This window comes from Symphalangus syndactylus, chromosome 8 (assembly GCF_028878055.3).
Source record: "Symphalangus syndactylus isolate Jambi chromosome 8, NHGRI_mSymSyn1-v2.1_pri, whole genome shotgun sequence".
NCBI classification, from domain to species: Eukaryota; Metazoa; Chordata; class Mammalia; order Primates; family Hylobatidae; genus Symphalangus; species Symphalangus syndactylus.
In genome coordinates this window covers 127,037,764-127,057,659 of record NC_072430.2, presented here as the reverse complement: position 1 = coordinate 127,057,659, position 19,896 = coordinate 127,037,764, and the positions used below count along the sequence as shown (strand labels likewise).

The window sequence follows — 19,896 nt, the reverse complement described above, 5'->3', positions numbered from 1 at the left end:
AGAAAATACCCGAGAGAAGAAGTGCCAGAGGGAAGAGCAACAGGAAAGAAAATTGTCATTATTCCTTTTCTCTATGGTAGCCCCTCATAAATCCTTTTCTTCAGAAGTAAAATAAGCTAAAGAAACCCAGATACTGCATGTTCTCATTAATATGTGGGAGCTAAACATTGGGTACACACAGACCCAAGGATGGGAACGACAGACACTGGGGATTTCAAAAGCGGGGAGGGAAGGAGAGGGACAAGGGTTGAAAAATGACTCATCAGGTACTGTGGTCACTACCTTGGGCGATGGAATCGTTAGACACCCAGACCTCAGCATCATGCAATACACCCATGTAACAAATCTGCATATGTACTCCATGAATCTAAATTAAATTTAAAAAAATAAGTAAAATAAAGCTGAAATTAAAAAACAACATGATTCATAGGGCAAAGCCGAGAATTGTTTCAATCCATGATGCAGCACTTCTGCTTCATCAGACAATTGCCATTCTGGTAATGTTTCCAATTTTAAGATTGTGACAATTTTTTAGAGGAGGAAACATTAAAAATGTCACTTTCAAGCATGGGTATTTTATAAAGGTCGCTACAAGCAAATGTGATAATTACTTCAGAGGCATTCCTTACTATAATGTCATGATTCAATATTTGATCGTTCTGATTTCAGGTTTGTTCAACGAGGCTCCACTCTGACTGATCTATTGACTCCTGCTGAGCTTGTGGTCTGAATCTTAATACTGAGGGCTATAAAACTGTCTGCTCTGAGGAAGGGTAAATTCAAGGGTTCCCTGAGACAGATCTTTCCAATGTTACACCATTATATTAGAGTGGATTCAAAAACCATTAGATACTTCAGAGTTCAAATACTAATACAGAAACACGTTGCAAAAAGAAACTACATTTTGGTTTCTTAAAAATCATTTTAGATTCTTAGCCAAAAGAAACTCATTTAGTAATCACCTAGGGGACTAGGTATTTTATATGTTCAAGGATATTTGCATAATTAGTCAAATTTTATGATACTGGTATCTAACACAGACATGAAGATGAATTACACAAATAAATTGTTCAATGTTTTTCTGTACTTAGGAAAAACATCACCCAACAAAGCCAAAAAAGGGAGAAGATAAAAAGATACTTTTAAAACACACCACTATAAAAAGCCTACCAGATAATATTTTATGTCTGCTATAAGTACTAAGTATTGTTATTTAATCCTACTTTAAAAATCCCTTTACTTCAACCACTGTCACCAGATGAAGAGAAACCAAGATCCAACACAAAGCATGCCCAAGACGTTGCCTGCAAGTGAGTAAATAGCTAAAACAGACCTACAACCATTAAAAGAGATATTCAAAAGCAACTTTTAAAGAAACAACAGAAGATACACGCCAAAAATATAACAGAGGGAAGAGGAGATATAACATGCAACATCTGCATCTCTTAAGATGTTCATGAGTTCTTTAAGGATATATTTTTGCTGAAGGAAAGATATTTTTAAGGCTGAAATCTTTCAGTGCATTAAGAAATTCCCATTAGTGCAAAAGAACATTATGTATTTTAAGTTCTTGGCATTTCATGTGGTTGCTTGGACAGAACAGGAAAAGATATACTGTAATTCCATGTGGCGTCTTCATGTGGAGACATGGGGGTACCATTTTGTTTCGTTTAAGAAAGCTACTGGAGTACTTCACATAGTTTAATAAATATTTCTTCAAGGTAAGGATCATAATCAATACAGTTGATATTTGGCACTTTATTACAAAACATGTCAATGATAATTTACTTAAGGTTCTAATGTGGATCAATGGTAATAATCTCAGTAACTGATATTCCTCAAAAGTATAAAATGTCCTCAGAATCTTTTTATAAAATTAAAATAATTTTTTCTAAACATAAAATTCCTACCTTCATATTGTAAACAATGCAAAGTATACAGAAAATTACAAGTAAGAAAATAAAAATGACACTTAAATCCTCTGTGCCCGAGAACAATCCCTGGAAACATTTGTTTCATCACTCCAGATCCTTTTGAAAAAATATATTCAAATATATGCTTTACAGTTTTAAAATGTGTACATTTAAACTTCATATTATAAACTCTACTTTTTAATCTGCTTTTTCTGGTTGAACAATAGATCGTGAATGTGTTTCCATGTCTAGAAGTAAATGGAATTTTAATTACTTTTATAATATCCTTTGGATATTGTGATTAAATTTTTCCCTTTGTAGAGCACAGTTGAACAAACCTTTTACAATTGGATATTTGACAAATACTTTCTGATGATGAAAACTACTTGTGGGAGAAGAACATAAATCTAACTATTAAACAAATGTAATGGTTCTACCATGTGAGGAATGGCTATTGTTGACCTTGAGTCCAGGGAAAGAAGCCACTGAACCATGAGTCAGCCTCCCTGCCAAAGCCCCAGGCCTCACCATTGAGAATACAGTTTAAATACAGAGGAATCTACTTTCTATGTACATCAGAAGATAATTAACTATTTTAAAACTTTTCATTTAAAATTAGACAGCTACTCTCAATGAAATTACACATGGACAAAGTAACCCTCAAAAATGATCTCTTATTCTGAATACACTTTCCTGGTTTTATTTTCTTCTAGTTCACACTATACCAGCTAGAGCTACGCAGCAGGCACAAAATGTGTGAAAAAGTAGAATGGAGTGTAGATCTCAGATGGCTCTTTTAAGATGTTCCATGGTTAAAGGAAGCAGAGAGTATCAGATTCCAGGGCTGCTAGGCTGAAAGCTGATGTTCTGCGGTGGGTGAAGAAGGGGATTAATGACTTGAAGTATGTAGACTGAGGAGGAAAAAAAGACAAGTGGAAGAGAGACTGAAGTCATCCTGATGTGCAAATTTGATCTACTTGCAACACCAGTTTAAAGTAGCTTAACAAAATGTTAAAAAACAGTATTTTAAAACACAAAAAACAGCCGGGCGCAGTGGCTCATGCCTGTAATCCCAGCACTTTGGGAGGCCGAGGCGGGCAGATCACAAGGTCAGGAGTTTGAGACCAGCCTGACCAATATGGTGAAACCCTATCTCTACTAAAAATACAAAAATTAGCCAGGCGTGGTGGCAGGCGCCTGGAGTCCCAGCTACTTGGGAGGCTAAGGCAGGAGTAATCGCTTGAACCCAGGAGGCAGAGGTTGTAGTGAGCTGAGATTGCACCCTGCACTCCAGCCTGGGCGACAGAGTGAGATTCCGTCTCAAAAAAAACAAAAACACACAAAACATGAGGCTATAAAACAAGTCTGTCAAAATAAAATTAAGGACAAATGTGCTTTTCTGACACTCAAACACTTCTCTGTGCTCTCCTTGGCACATAGCAGCAGTCAGTGAGCAGAAGGTTGACAGCCAAGCCCTGAAGCTCTGGAAACAGCAGCACGGCAGGCTCAGAAGCCACCTTCTCCCAAATGCTATTCTACATTTCCTTGTGTAGAAAGTACAAATAATCCCTGCAGTAAAAGTTGTGAGAAAAATGGCAGAACCAGTTTTTATAAGGCAGTATTGATTTTTTAACTTTATTTTGAAATAATTATAGATTCAGAGGCAGTTGCAAAGGTAGTAGAGAGTTGTCCCATATACCCTTCACCATTTCCTTCCAATGCTTCCTTCTTACATAATTATACCCAACAGCAAGACCAGGAACATGACCTTGGCACATGTGTAGAGCCATTTTATCACAAGTGCAGACTTGTGTAATCAAGACAGACCATTCCATCACCACAAAGATCTCCCTCAGACTACCCCTTTATAGCAATCCTTCCTTTCTTACCCTTAGCAACTACTAATTTGTTTATCATCTTTATAATTTTGCCATTTCAAGAACGTTATATACATGGAATTCTACAGAACTTGATCTTTTGAAATTGGCTTGTTATTGCCCGTGAGATACATCCAAGTTGTCATGTGTATCAATTGTTTATTCCTTTTTACTGCTGAGCAGTATTCTATGACATGGATGTATTGCAGTTGATTTAACAATTTATCTCCTGAGGTACGTCTTGGTTGTTTCCTTTTTTTTTTTTTTTTTTGGAGATGGAGTTTTGCACTGTTGCCCAGGCTGGAGTGCAATGGTGTGATCTCAGCTCACTGCAACCTCTGCCTCCCGGGTTCAAGTGATTCTCGTGCCTCAGCCTCCCAAGTAGCTGGGGTTACAAGTGCATGCTACCACACTTGTCTAATTTTTGTATTTTTAGTAGAAAATCACAGCCTCTTAATCAATTTCCAGACTTGAGCCAGTTTACAGACCCAGAACCCCTTGAATGAAGGGGAGACCAGGTCCCCTTGAGGAAGGACCCCATTACATTACAGACAATTTATGCAGTGAATCTTTCTCCCATCCTTCCCCAAGGAGACCTCTGGCCTTTCACCAGGGTAACTGTGCACTGGGGAAAGGGAAATGATCAGACATTTCAGGGACGACTGGACACTGTGTCTGAGCTGATGTTGATTCCAGGGGACCCAAAAGGTCATTGTGGTCCTCCAGTTAAAGTAGGGGCTTATGGAGGTCAGGTAATTAACAGAGTTTTAGCTCAGGTCCAACTTACCGTGAGTACTCATCCTGTGTTTATTTCCCCAGTGCCAGAATGCATAATTGGCATAGACATACTTAGCAGCTTGCAGAACCCCCACATTGGCTCCCTGACTGGTAGGATCAGGGCTATTATGGTGGGAAAGGCCAAATGGAAGCCATTAGAGCTGCCTCTACCTAGAAAAGTGGTAAATCAAAAACAATATCACATCCCTGGAGGAACTGCGGAGATTAGTGCCACCATCAAGGACTTGAAAGACACAGGGTTGGAGATTCCCACCAGATTCCCATTCAACTCTCCAATTTGGCCTGTGCAGAAGACAGATGGATCTTGGAGAATGACAGTGGGTTATCATAAGATTAATCAAGTGGTGACTCCAATTGCAGTTGCTGTACCAGATGTGGTTTCATTGCTTGAGCAAATTAACACATCTTCTGGTACCTGGTATGCAACCATTGACTTGGCAAATGCCTTTTTCTCCATTCCTGTCCATAAGGCCCACCAGAAGCAACTTGCCTTCAGCTGGCAAGGCCAGCAATATACCTTTACTGTCCTACCTCAGCAGTATATCAACTCTCTGGCTTTGTGTCATAATCTTATTTGGAGAGACCATGATCGCTTTTCACTTTCGCAAGATATCACACTGGTTCATTACATGGATGACATTATGCTGATTGGATCCAGTGAGCAAGAACTAGCAAACACACTGGACTTATTGGTGAGACATTTGCATGCCAGAGGATGGGAAATAAACCCAACTAAAACGCAGGGAACTTCTACCTCAGTAAAATGTCTAGGGGTCCAGTGGTGTGGGGCCTGTCAATATGTTCCTTCTAAGGTGAAGGATAAGTTGCTGCATTTGGCCCCTCCTACAACCAAGAAAGAGGCACAATGCCTAGTGGGCCTATTTGGATTTTGGAGGCAACATATCCCTCATTTGGGTGTGTTACTCCAGCCCATTTATTGAGTGACCTAAAAAGCTGCCAGTTTTGAGTGGGGTCCAGAACAGAAGAAGGCTCTGCAACAGGTCCAGGCTGCTGTGCAAGCTGCTCTGCCACTTGGGCCATAAGACCCAGCAGATCCAATGGTGATTGAGGTGTCAGTGGCAGATAGGGATGCTGTTTGGAGCCTTTGGTAGAACCCCATAGGTGAATCAGAGTGGGAGTCTCCAGGATTTTGGAGCAAGGCCCTACCATCTTCTGCAGTTAACTACTCTCCTTTTGAGAGACAGCTCTTGGCCTGTTACTGGGCTTTGGTGGAAAATGAAGATTTGACTATGGGTTATCAAGTCACCATGTGACCTGAACTGCCTGTCATGAACTGGGTGCTTTCTGACCCATCTAGCCATAAAGTGGGTCATGCACAGCAGCATTCCATCGTCAAATGGAAGTAGTATATATGTGATCAGGCTCGAGCAGGTCCTGAAGGCACAAGTAAGTTACATGAGGAAATGGCTCAAATGCCCATGGTCTCCACTCCTGCCACCTGCCTTCTCTCACCCAGCCTGCACCGATGGCCTCATGGGGAGTTCCCTATGATCAGATGACAGAGGAAGAGAAGACTAGCGCTTGGTTCACAGATGGTTCTGCATGATAGGCAGGCACCACCCAAAAGTGGACAGCTGCAGCACTATAGCCCCTTTCTAGGACATCCCTGAAGGACAGTGGTGAAGGGAAATCTTCCCAGTGGGAAGAACTTCAAGAAGTGCACTGGTTGTGCACTTTGCATGGAAGAAGTGGCCAGATGTGCAATTATATACTGACTCATGGGCTGTAGCCAATGGTTTGGCTGGATGGTCACGGACTTGGAAGAAGCAGGATTGGAAAATTGGTGACAAAGACGTTTGGGGAAGAGGTATGTGGATGGACCTCTCTGAGTGGCCAAAAACTATGAAGACATTTGTATCCCATGTGAGTGCTCACCAATGGGTGACCTCAGCAGAGGAGGATTTTAATAATCAAGTGGCTAGGATGACCCATTCTGTGGACACCACTCAGCCTCTTTCCCCAGCCACCCCTGTCATCACCCAATGGACCCATGAACAAAGTGGCCATGGTGGCAGGGATGGAGGTTACGCATGGGCCCAGGAACATGGACTTCACTCACCAAGGCTGACCTGTCTACGGCCACTGCTGAGTGCCCAATTTGCCAGCAGCAGAGACCAACACTGAGCCCTCGATATGGCACCATTCCGTGGGGTGATCAGCCAGCTACCTGGTGGCAGGTTGATTATATTGGACCTCTTCTATCATGGAAAGGGCAGAGGTTTGCCCTCACTGGAATAGACACTTACTCTGGATATCAGTTGGCCTATCCTGCATGCAATGTTCTACCAAGACTATCATCCGTGGACTCATGGAATGCCTTATCTACCATCACAGTATTCCACACAGCATTGCCTCTGACCAAGGCACTCACTTTACGGCTAAAGAAGTACGGCAGTGGGCTTATGCTCATGGAATTCACTGGTCGTACCATGTTCCCCATCATCCTGAAGCACCTGGATTGATAGAATGGTGGTATGGCCTTTGAAGTCACAATTACAATGCCAACTAGGTGACAATACTTCGCAGGGCTGGGGCAAAGTTCTCCAGAAGGCCGTGCATGCACTGAATCAGTGTCCAATATATGGTACTATTTCTCCCATAGTCAAGATTCATGGGTCCAGGAATCAAGGGGTGGAAGTAGAAGTAGCACAACTCACCATCACCCCTAGGGATCCACTAGCAAAATTTTTGCTTCCTGTTCCTGTGACATTATGTCCTGCTGGCCTAGAGGTCTTGGTTCCAGAGTGGGGAACGCTGCCACCAGGAGGCACAACGATGATTCCGTTAAACTGGAAGTTAAGATTGCCATCTGGACACTTTGGGCTCCTCCTACCTTGAAGTCAACAGGCTAAGAAAGGAGTTACAGTGTTGCCTGGGGTGACTGACCCAGACTATCAAGATGATACTTCACAACAGAGTTAAGGAAGAGGATGCATGGAATACAGAAGATCCATTAGGGCATCTCTTAGTATTACCACACCCTGTGATTAAGGTCAATGGGAAACTACAACAGCCCAATCCAGGCAAGACTACAAATGACCCAGACCCTTCAGGAATGAAGGTTTGGATCACTCTGCGAGGAAAAAAACCACAACCTGATGAAGTGCTTGCTGAAGGCAAAGGGAATGGGTAGTAGAAGGTAGTCATCAATACCAGCTATGACCATGTGACCAGCTACAGAAACCAGGACTGTAATTGTCATGAGTATTTCCTTATTCTTTTGTTAAAACATGTTTGTGCGTGTATACACTTGTACTAAGAAAATATCTTCATTTTATTTCCTTTCTCCTTTATCATGTGACATAAGATTTATTGACTTCACATCAGCATTTAAGTTTTGTTAACTTTATGTAATAGTACTTGCGTTGGGGCTTGGTGAGTTTCCTGTTGTACGAAGGGTAGTTGTATTATGTTAGACATAATTATAACCTTATTGTTGTCTGTATATGAAGATTACATATGATCTCAGGAGCTGTGCATTGGTTCAATTTGACAAAGGATGGACTTGTGATGGTCAATACTGAGTGTCAACTTGATTGGATTGAAGGATACAAAGTATTGATCCTGGGTGTGTCTGTGAGGGTGTTGCCAAAGGAGATTAACATTTGAGTCAGTGGGCTGGGAAAGGCAGATCCACTCTTAATCTGAGTGGGCACAATCTAATCAGCTGCCACCTCAGCTAGAATATAAGCAGGCAGAAAAATGTAAAAAGAGAGACTGGCCTAGCCTCCCAGCCTACATCTTCTCCTGTGCTAGATGCTTCCTGCCCTCGAACATCAGACTCCACGTTCTTCAGTTTTGGAACTCAGATTGGCTCTCCTTGTTCCTCAGCCTGCAGAAGGCCTATTGTGGGACCTCATGATTGTGTGAGTTAATACTAAATAAACTCTCTCTCTCTCTATATATATATACTCCATATATATATATATATATATATATATACACTCCATATATATATATATACTCCATATATATACTCCATATATATATATATACACACTCCATATATATGTGTGTGTGTGTATATATATATATATATATATCTCCATTCCATTAGGTCTGTCCCTCTAGAGAACCCTAATACACAAACCAACTTCTAACAGAGGCTCCTTCCACTTGTCAAGGCTTTAAACAAAATATTGATGTTCTATTTCACAGTCATCCTTTAGTTATCTTTCACCTAAGCCCTTTCTCCACCAATTAAGGCCTGGTCTTTTTTAGCTGCCGACACATTACCCCAGGAGTCTGTGCATTCACCACTACACCTCTTTCTCCTACCTACAGGAATCTTTGCTTTGATGGGCAGTTTTTCATAAAATTTTATGGAAACAAAATTTTTGCCATTTGGACGAATCAAAACATACCCTGAGATGACAGAAAGGGCATTTCTTAGGAAGGCATTTGCCAAATTAACAAAGTAACGATGAATCGGGTGTTTTGTTTTTTCATTAAACAATAGAGGTATAGCACTGCTAATGAGCATTTGGGGGAGGAAGGAATAGTATTTAAAATAGTTGAGGGAAACCACTGCCCCCTTTCCCAGGACTCCCAAGCCTTGCCCTCAAGATCTTAGGTGGTTGGTGCCTTCCCTTTTCACCCGCTCTGGCCCAAGCCTCAGGGACTTTTTGTTGTGCTTGAAGCAAGATTGAGGGGACAAAAGACATGAGTCACACACCTACGCACTGAGATACTGCGCTGTGCCCCATAAAATATACAATTATTATGTGTCAATTATAAAATTAAAAATTAATTAATCAAAAAATACAAGTCACAGTCTGGCCTTGATTTTTCAATGTTTCACTTTCTCAGTATATGGAATGCATCTCACCAGGCAAGAAGAATAATAAAGACCTGCGGATGCCCCAAATTTTAGTATTTTCATAGATTCCTAATATAGACAGGAACACTCTCGATGCGTTGCCTGGAAACCGTGACAGTGTTTTCTCACAAGAAAATCTCCTGCTAGATAAAATGCAAGAATGCCTTTGTTCAGGACATAATTCTTATCGGGACCACAGAGGACTTAATCATTAACAAAAACTGTAAAAAGAGGAAGTGAAAGTGCTATTTGAAAAATGCAAATGTCTTGACATCTTAATTAGAAGTCAAAAAAGTTAAAATCACACCAGGCCCGCTGTCCACAGCCTTCCTAAAATATAGTAATTGAAATACATTTTTAAACTTGTCAGATGTTTCACCGTCAACTAACTTTTCAGCAATACCTCCCTTCACGGCATCCATCAGAAGAAAGCAAAGCAATTAAAAAGTTATTCATTAATCAAAACCCTCTATCAGTTTCCTGGATAAAAAGAAAGGAGCCAACACAGGGGAAAAAAAAAATCATCAAGCTACAAGAAGACACAGCCAGGCCAAGTGTCCAGGGATAAGTTACCTCTGTTGTGAGAGGAAAGGGCAGGTGATCAAATTTCTGCCAAGTCAGAAAAAGGCGAGTTAACACACCCTTCAAGCTTCCATTCACCAGGTAGGATTAAATACCTGGCTGCTCCAGGCATGTCAGGCCCTAAGGGTACACAGGTGAGCAGAGGGATCTAACTTCCTCTCCCCATTATTCTTCCTCACCAGCCACCATTCGCAACTACAGTGAGAGAAATAATGACCTACTTGCAATCGTGCAAATCCTTCAAAGTAGTAGGGATCAGCACATTCTGGTTGCACTGGGAGATCCCCACAGGCTCCTTCCACTGAGAAGTGTTTATAATATAATTCCTCAAGAACTAAGAAAACTGCAGCAGCCACACAGCCAGCTTCTTTCCTAAGGTCCTCTCTGAGCCATTCTATCCTGAAACACAGTAGTTCCTCTAGCTTCTCACGCTCAGTGGAATCTGCCATACTCAAGTCTTAGCTTCTTTTTCCATTCAGAATTTTTTTTTTCTGCTTTGTTTGGCTTTGCCTGTCCCCTCCCCTCCCCTTCCCTGCCTTTCCCTCCCCTCCCCTCCCCTCCCCTCCCTCTCTCCCTCTCTCTTTTTTTTTTTTTTTGAGACGGAGTCTAGCTCTGTCACCCAGGCTGGAGTGCAGTGGCGCAATCTCGGCTCACTGCAAGCTCCGCCTCCCCGGTTCACACCATTCTCCTGCCTCAGCCTCCTGAGTAGCTGAGACTACAGGCGCCCGCCACCACGCCTGGCTAATTTTTTGTATTTTTTAGTAGAGATGGGGTTTCACCATGTTAGCCAGGATGGCCTCGATCTCCTGACCTCGTGATCCACTCGCCTCGGCCGCCCAAAGTGCTGGGATTACAAGCGTGAGCTACCGCGCCTGGCCTCTCTGTCTCTCTTTCTTTCTCTCTTTCTTTCTTTTTCAGAGTTAAGCTCTTTTTGCCCAGGCTGGAGTGCAAAGGCATGATTTTGGCTTACTGCAACCTTTGCTTCCCAGGTTCAAGCGATTCTCCTGCCTCAGCCTCCCGAGTAGCTGGGATTACAGGCATGTGCCACCATGCCCGGCTAATTTTGTATTTTTAGTAGAGACAGGGTTTCTCCATGTTGGTCAGTCTGGCCTCGAACTCCTGACCTCAGGTGATCCACCCGCCTTGGCCTCCCAAAGTGCTGGGATTACAGGCGTGAGCCACCGTGTCTGGCCTATCTTTTCTACAGACTTTTCATTCCCCCCTCCACCTCTGGCTTCTTAGTTCCTATTGTTTCCTGCGTCTTGAGGCTTCTGTTTCTTTACAACCTCCCTCTTTTCTCTGAGGTTTGTCAGAACTCTAACATTTATGTCTGGGTCTTGCATTCAGACTTGCTGAGGGAGCAATTCGATGGAGTCTGTTAGTCACTACACAATATGCATGATCTTAATTGGATGACGTCCCCATGCCAAGCCATGTCATAAAATGCTGACCAGCCTATAGAAGGCTGCCTTTCACTCCAGGGCTGAGCCCTGGCTCAATCAGCTTGTAGTCATAGCAATGGGATCCTATGATTCAAAACATGGCAACCTCTGTGTTAAGAAACCATTTGTGCTTTTTCCTCGTAAAGCATCTGTGGGTGAGAGTGACAATAGAAGTATCATGAAGAACCCAAAACAGACATTGAGGTTTGACTTCATGTGAGTCCTGCATTTGTTGCTGCTTGAATCTAACATCACTGTTTCTTAAAAGGCTTCACCACTGGGCTCCCTCCATACTCACACAGGCATCCCCATCAATCCTGCACAGAGACACCCTAAGATCCCTTCTTAACACACTGCTCTCAGTTGCCAATTCCGATTTGACACACAGGATAAATTGACTGCTATCTTCTTGTCTATAGGATAAAGTCCAAATTCTGCAGTAAGCCACATTAAGGCTTCAGCCTAAAACTCTGGCTGCAGCCCAAAACTGCAGCTGTATTATCACACCAATTTCTTCATGCAACCTGCACTGGGTGGGTTCCATTTCTCCTCTCTGGTCCACTCTGCCTTTCTCCAGGGAGGCTGACCTTGAAGGACTGCTTCAGCCAGCTCCCAAGCTCCCTGACTATGGGCTAAATTTGGTTAAAAGGCGGGGGGCACTGGTAGGATATGAGAAAGAGGCCATATGGAGAATGAGCTTGAGATCTGATCCCCGCCCCTCAACCTCTTCCTGCCTGGCTGTGGCTGCCTTTCTTTGCTAAGGGCCTCAGCTCTGGTCAGGGGATTCCCTCTGCCATCTAAGCTCTCACTGGGTCTGGGCTTACCCGAACCCTATTCCCTGTTCTTGCTTTTTTAGGCTGAAGTTGCTTGCTCCAAGATGCTTCATCCTCCCATGTTGGTTTTCTTCTAACCCTGCCCACATCTCTGTAAATAGTCCTTCAATTACCCCCACCTTGTAAAATTTTTAATTAGACTTGGGGCAGGGGGGCAAGGTCTCTCTCTGTCACCTAGACTGGAGTGCAGTGGCATGATCTTGGCTCACTGTAACCTCTAACTCCCGGGTTCAAGCAATTCTCATGCCTCAGCTTCCCAAGTAGCTCGTACCTCAGACGTGTGCCACCACACCCAGCTAATTTTCGTATTTTTTGGTAGAGACAGGGTTTCACCATGTTGGCTAGGCTGGTCTTGAACTCCTGACCTCAAGTGATCCGACTGGCCTCCCGAAGTGCTGCGATTACAACTCCTGACCTCAAGAGAGCCACCATGCCTGGCCTAAATAGACTTTTTTTAAAGAAAAGTTTTAAATTTATAAAAAGATTGAAAAGATAATACACAATTCCCATATACTCCCAGCCTTCCTTATATTCCGTAGCCAGTTACCTCTATGATTAACATCTTATGTTGGTATGATACATTTGTTACAATATTGATACATTATTATTATTATTAACTGAAGTCCATACTTTACACAGGCTTCCTTATTTTTTACCTAATTTTTTTTTTTGTTCCATGACCTCATCCAGGATACTACATAACATTTAGTCATGCCTCCTTAGACTCCCCTTGAGTTGTGACAGCTTCTCAGAATTTCCTTGTTTCTGATGACCGTGACAGTTTTGAAGAGTACTGGTCAGATATTTTGCAGAATGTCCCTCAACATGTAACAAGAATGCATAATTTTAATATGCATCAAGAGAACATGATGTCAACATGACTTACCACTGGTGATGTTGACCTTGATCATCTGGCCAACGGAGTGTCTGTCAAGTTTCTACACTGTAAAATTACTTTTTTCCCCCTTCTCTTTCCATATTGCACTCTTTGGAAGGAAGTCACTATGTGCAGCCCATGTTTAAGAAATAGGGAGGCTGGCTGTGGTGGCTGATGCTTATAATCCCAACCCTTTGGGAGGCCAAGGCAGGAGGGTCGTTTGAGCCCAGAAGTTCAAGACTAGCCTGGACAACATAATGAGACCCTGTCTCTATTTTTTTTAAAAAAGAAGAAAAGAAATAGAGAGCTATGCTTCCTTCCCTAAAGGTGGAATAGAGCCTATGTTCTTTAAGAAAATTAAGGTAAAATATACATAAAGTGTACCATTTTAACTATTTTTAAGGGTTTCAATCACCGTTTTTAAGTAGACCAACTATTTCCTGCTGACACTCTGATGATACCCAAGCTGAACTTGTCATCATTCACCAAAAATGACATGTGTCTTTATGTTCTAGCACACGAGAATCCAGGTAAAGAAAGAGCTTCTCCCATTTTTGCCTGTTTGATTCCTACCCACTCTTTAAGCCCCAACTCAAGACTTCATGGGCTCCCTGGGAAGGTGAGTTACTCCTGCTATTGTCTCCCTGTCCTTGTATTCATCGTTCTATTCTAGTATTTTTTTTTTGCACTGTACCCTTTTATTTGGGCTTTCACAGGGAAGAAACTAAATTGTATTGATCTTTATGTCTCTAAGTCTGAGGACTGTCCCAGAAACATGGTAGTGATCCATAGACGTTGACCGGAAATGAAGAAAGCAAAGATGAGATAGAAGCCAAAGTGGTTTATTTTCTCCAAAGATTAAAGAGAGTATTAATACCTAACATTGGTGAGTGTGTGAGAAAACCTGCCCTTGTAGTGGTTTGCCCTAGTAGACCCTTTCTGTGGGGCAGTTTGGTAGTAGCTATTAAGAGCAATAATATAGGCATTTTTTTCACTCAGTAATTTCAAGTCTGGACATTTTATTTAGAAGATAATCAAAGACAGGTGGAGAGACACTTGTGCAAAGATGTTATCATTTTTAATGCAAAAACTGGAAACAACCCAAAGGCACAGCACCTAGCTGACTAAATTACAGTATATCCATCCTGTGGAGGAACATGCGGCCATTAAAAATTGGGCTGAACATTTACTAAGTGATTAGCAATGGGCGGTGATATAATGGACGTGAATTTAACTTTCTCTTCGTGTGTTTCCAAGTTTTCTCCTGTGAACAATGATGACATCTGTAACTAGAAAAAAAGATCAAATGTATTCTTTTGAACTATCTCATTTCGTTATTTCAGACGTAAGCATCCAATAAAGGATAATAAAAACTGGCAGTCTTATCTGTTGGCCAGTTTAGTTATGGTGAAGCCAAAATGTCACAGCTGCCGTGACCACTGCCTGCAGCCATCACCACCCTCCTACTGAATATACTAAGGGTGGTGGGTCCCAGGAGAAGAGAACTCAGAGCTTCCCAACTTTGCTGGCCAGCTTCTCTGGACCCCTCTTCTAACCTGGATCTTGGACATTGGTTTATGTTTGTTTTATTTTGAAAGCTTCTCTAAGTGACTATACTGTACAGCCATGGTTAGAAAACCATGGTTCTTGGCCGGGCGTGGTAATCCCAGCCTGTAATCCCAGCACTTTGGGAGGCCGAGGTGGGCAGATCACCTAAGGTCAGGAGTTCATAACCAGCCTGGCCAACATGGCAAAACACGATCTCTACTAAAAATACAAAAATTAGCTGGACATGGTGGGGCATGCCTGTAATCCCAGCTACTTGGGAGGCTGAGGCAGGAGAATCGTTTGAATCCAGGAGGCAGAGGTTGCAGTGAGCTGAGATGGAGCCACTGTACTCCAGCCTGGGTGACAGGGTGAGACTCCATCTCAAAAAAAAAAAAAAAAAAAAAACCATGTGTTTTTTTTTTTTCTCCCACTCTGCTCATTCTGCAGATGGGACGACCGAGGTTCAGAGAAGTCCAAAATGACATGAACGTAAAACTAGATCCTGGTCTCCTGGTTTCCAGGATGTAGTGTTTGTACTTTAACACGCCAATGAAATCCAGGTTTCGTAGATGAACAGATTTAGAGCCTCAAATGTTTCAAGAGGGAAACTAGGAGTCTAAGATTTCTAGAAACAACTTATCTCTGAACCTCTCCCTAAGTCAATGTGAGAACTACGTCTGAGCAGTTATCAAAAAGTACTGGACGCAGGGATATTAGAAAAGATGATCCTTAGTCTAATGTAATGCTGAGGAAGGCACTGCAGAATCTAACTAAATACAACTGTATTGAGTAAGCAAAAATGTTAGAAATCAAAACACCATTATATCCGAGGCTGGCTTTACCTCAGGACAAATAAACGAAATTCTCATCACACCTTTACTTTCCTGGCCCAGTCCTAGGATCCTGCGTTTTGCTCGGGGCAGTGCCTCCCAAAGCAATAACCAAAAATGGCTTCCTACAGTTACTCTTGCAAGTCAGATACCCTTGCAAAGTGAAAGCAATACCACCTCTTTTCACACGATCTCCACCCTGTCCCAGCCAGTACCAACAGGACACACCTCAGTGAATCAGATACAGTGAGGCCCTGGAATTTTCCCTGGAATCTGCACAGAGGAAAGAAGTTTAGACTTGGGAGTCAAAAGATCTGACTTACCCTGACTGTGTGGATATCCTGGAGGTCCTCAATAGTTATCTCTTAACCCTTCAGGACTCAGACTTTCTGCGAAATTCATGACTACTGGGCAATTTCTAAGGCCCAGTCCAATTTATTCAATGACAGGCTTGTACAAGCCAAACCCACTCCTAGTTTGTAAAAGATGCAGTTAATCTTTAAGCTAGCAGTGTGTGGTGTAATGAGAACTTGTAGAGAAAACTTTTAGTCACTTGAAAACAGGAAACACTTGTCCTGTTTCAAAATTAAAACAAATATAGACAATGTGAAAGGTGGGAAGGTAAATGAGATTCATTAAGATCTAAAGTCACTCAAATGAAGAAGAAAACTTCTCTATTGTTTGAAGGGTCTTAAATCAATGTCCTGGTGCCACCTTCTAGGCTATGCGGAAAAATCACTTGTGTTTCAACATTCACTCATTTTCTTTTTTAAAGAAAAACAAAACATCGCCAGTCACAGTGACTGACATCTATAATTTCAGCACTCTGCAAGGCTGAGGCAGAAGGATCACTTGAGGCCAAGAGTTTAAGACTAGTCTTGGCAACATAGTGAGACCCTGTCGCTACAAAAAACCAACCAAACAAACAAAACCAACAACAACAACAACAACAAAAAACAGAAGATGGCATGCATCCGTAGTCTTAGCTACACAGGAGGCTGAGGCAGGAGAACCGCAGGAGCCCAGGATGTGGAAGATGCAGTGACTTATGATTGTGCCACTGCGCTCCACCCTGGGTGACACAGCAAGACCATGTCTCTTAAAAAAAAAAAAGTTTTAAACTATAATTTTATATTGCAATCTACACGCATGTATTCACAAAAGTCACTAGCTCCTCCTATATGCCAGGCTATGGGAAAAAAAATAAGGACCATAACAGACAAGTTGCCTGCATTTTTAGAGTTTATCATCCTCTGGAGGGGCTGGGAATAATCAGATATCCACACAAAGGCACATTTAAACAATGTGATAAATGCTGTAATGAAGAAATGCAGAAAGCAAAGAGAAACTACAGCAGGAGGAGCTAGGCTGGAAGGCCGGAGAAGGCACCTATGGAGGAACTGACCTTTGGAAATAGAAGGATGAGAGGGGAGGATGTTTAGAGAAAAGACATGCAGCTCAGGCAGGCCAAGGCCTGTACAAAGGCCTGCAGAGAGGGCAGCACACTTTTCACAACTGCTCCCTTAAAGTCCTGTAAATTACCTAAGTGCACATATGAGATCATTTTTGAGGGGGGTACTCAATGTGTGTATGTAAAGGATTAATCTTCCCAAGTCATTTGAAACCAACCCACCTGTAAAAACATTAATTAACCTTTCATTTATCAAGCACTCTCAAGTTTACGATTTCCCCCATTATATACCAACACAATGATTTCTTATCTTGGGCATTCGGCTTTCTTGCTTTTACATGATCTGTGAGCAGAAGTCCTGTGTTAGCTGGATGGGTGTGGGGAAACCCCCACAATTTCACTCACTGAAGACCCAGGATTGTCAAGCAGTAAGAAGATAACACAGTGTAAGAAATCTGCTTATCTTGCTTTTAAAGGTCAAGAGGATCCAACTCTGGAGTTTAAGTTAAGTTACCAGGGGTGATGTTTAAAACAGTTTGAGAAGTACTGGTGGAACAATTCACTCTTTTTCAGCTTCCTGAATTAGAGAAAACAGGGTAGAAGCTTGTGAAGAGAGCAACAGAAAGCAACTCACGTGTCTACCTGTGTGTGTAAACAGTGTGTGCACCGAATATGTCACGGCATGTTTCAGCCATGGGACTGTTTTTTTGTTTGTTTGTTTTGGTGTTTTTTTTTTTTTTTTTTTTTTTTTTTTTTTTTTGAGACGGAGTCTTGCTCTGTTGCCCTGGCTGGAGTGCAGTGGCGTGATCTTGGCTCACTGCAACCTCCGCCTCAAGCTATTCTCCTGCCTCAGCCTCCCGAGTAGCTGGGACTACAGGCCGTGCCACCACACCCAGCTGATTTCTTATCCCCCCTACTCTGCCCCGTTTTTAAGACAAGGCAAGAGAAAAAAGAGGGGTTCTCATACTCATCTATAAGTTACCAGAATGTCACATGGGATAAAGAAGGAACAATAAAGAGGAAAAAATACAGAGGGAGATTTCTCTGGAATGGAACACACAACCACCCTCACCCTCCCAAACTAATTCTATAATCCAATGCCTATAATAGTCCATCCCACACAGAAGCCAGGTTCTTCATAATTCCTCAGTTACTACATCCAGAAATTTACACGTAAATAAAGGCCACCTTTCTTTCACCAAAACCTTCTGGGAAGAACAAAATGTGGCTGTGTACAAGGAATTCGAATTATCAATACGTTTACTTCTGTTCTCCTGCGCCACACTTTTGACTTTGCCGAGGGAAAAGGCAGGTGCTGCCAGTGCTCCCGGTAGACATGTGTCCCCAGAAGCCAAGTGCAGCCCGTCTGGTCCCTCCTGCCTGAAGGCCCTGTGCACTGCGACGACGACGCACGCTGGTTCCCCACAAGCCGCAGTGGGTTGTATAACCACGCTCTGAACACCTAGCGGGAGCGTAGCGAGCTTCCCTCCCAGAAGCATCTGTTAGAAGTCACTGGTGTCGGTCCATAAAAGACCCACCAGGCAGGAAGGACCCCCAGACTCTGGGGGAGGGCAAGCGGGAGGTGCTGTTAAGACATCATCGCCGGGGGTAGTCCAGGGAGGTTGTAAATCTCTCTAGGAGCTGTGTGAGCCCCAAGTTCTGTCCCCAGAGCTGGCGGTGCAGCGCGGTGAGGAGCGCGCTGAGCCTGGCTGTACCCGCATTTGTGCGGATCAGGGAAGGGGGATGGGCGGAAATGCAAGAATACGGGGGTGGGGGGGAGTCTAAGAACGTCTCCCCGGGGAAGTGCCAAGGACATCCCCGCTCCTCTGTTCCATTACGTAACTCTTACATATTTGCTGGCATCTACGTGAATTTAACTACTTTGGAAAGTGGGAAGTCTCTAAATGGACTGCAATGAAAGCGTCTGGGGATATCTCAACAGACCCGGTTGCCCCTGGCAGCGTTGGAGGGTGGCATCCTGGTTACTGGAAGGCCAGGCCTCCCAGTCCGCTCGCAGCGGCGGGAGCCGGGTCACTGCCGGGGACGGCGCCCTCTCGGCCCGGCCGGCCCCGCGTGGCGGAGTCGCCGGGACCCGCACGTCCGCAGCCGCCCCCTCCCCGTCCCCGGCGAACACCTGCCCATGGTTACCTCTGGCGCCGCGGCTCTGCGCAGCCCGTTGGCGGGGGCCTCGCTGCCCTTGCCGTTGGCTGTGGGGAGATGCTCGACCCCGGGGACCCGCGCCGCGCGCTCCGTGGGGTCCGCGCCGTTCTCCCGGGGGCCTTCATCCGGAGCGGGGAAGAGCCCGCAGCTGCGCTGGAAGCGGGCGACGAGCTGGGAATCCTGCAGGCTCCGCAGCAGCTCAGCCATGGTGTGCCCGGGGCCGCGCTCCGCCGCCGCTGCCACGCCGGGCCGGTGCCCTCCGCTGGCACCGCCACTCCCGCCTCGCCCCCGCCGGTCGCGCACTCCGGGCGGAGGCCGGGCGGGCGGGGCCCCGGGCCCAGCCAACAGGTGCGCCGCCCGGGTCCTAGCGCCCGCCCAGGTGTCTGCCTCCACCTTGCGCAAGACGCGTCCCCCTTTCTCTCCTTCCCGGAGGGCTTGGGCGGCCCCGGCCGGCCAGGGGGGTAGGACCGCCTGTAACGGGGCGGAGGAGTGCCGATGTCCGAACTGCGCCTCTCTTCTCCCGGCGCCCCCAACCCCCCACCCCACTTTCTCCCCCCTACCGCCCCCCCCGGCAGACGTGACACTAATGGGAGCGGCGGAGCGCGCGTGCACCTGCGGCCGCTCCCATTAGTCCATCCTTTCGGGCTCAGCCTGATCCCACAGTGACCTTCCTTGCAACTCTGAGCCCAAGGTGAAGTCGGATTTCCCCCCACGCCAGCTCCCCACAGCCAGCCACGTACTCCCACCTTCCTGCAAGACTAGTTCCCAGTAAATACAGCGAGGCC

At 44.4% G+C, this 19,896-nt stretch overlaps 1 protein-coding gene across 1 annotated transcript in view; it reads right to left on the bottom strand.

Annotated features, from left to right (window-relative positions):
• SGPP2 (sphingosine-1-phosphate phosphatase 2) overlaps positions 1 to 19,626 on the bottom strand; it is a 141,004-nt gene extending 121,378 nt beyond the window's left edge. Inside the window, exon 1 of the mRNA XM_055290777.2 lies at positions 19,100 to 19,626. Within this exon, the coding sequence (XP_055146752.1) occupies positions 19,100 to 19,318 (219 nt within the window). The 5' untranslated portion in view covers positions 19,319 to 19,626. The remainder of the gene's footprint in view (positions 1 to 19,099) is intronic.
• Between the last annotated feature and the right edge of the window lie 270 nt (positions 19,627 to 19,896).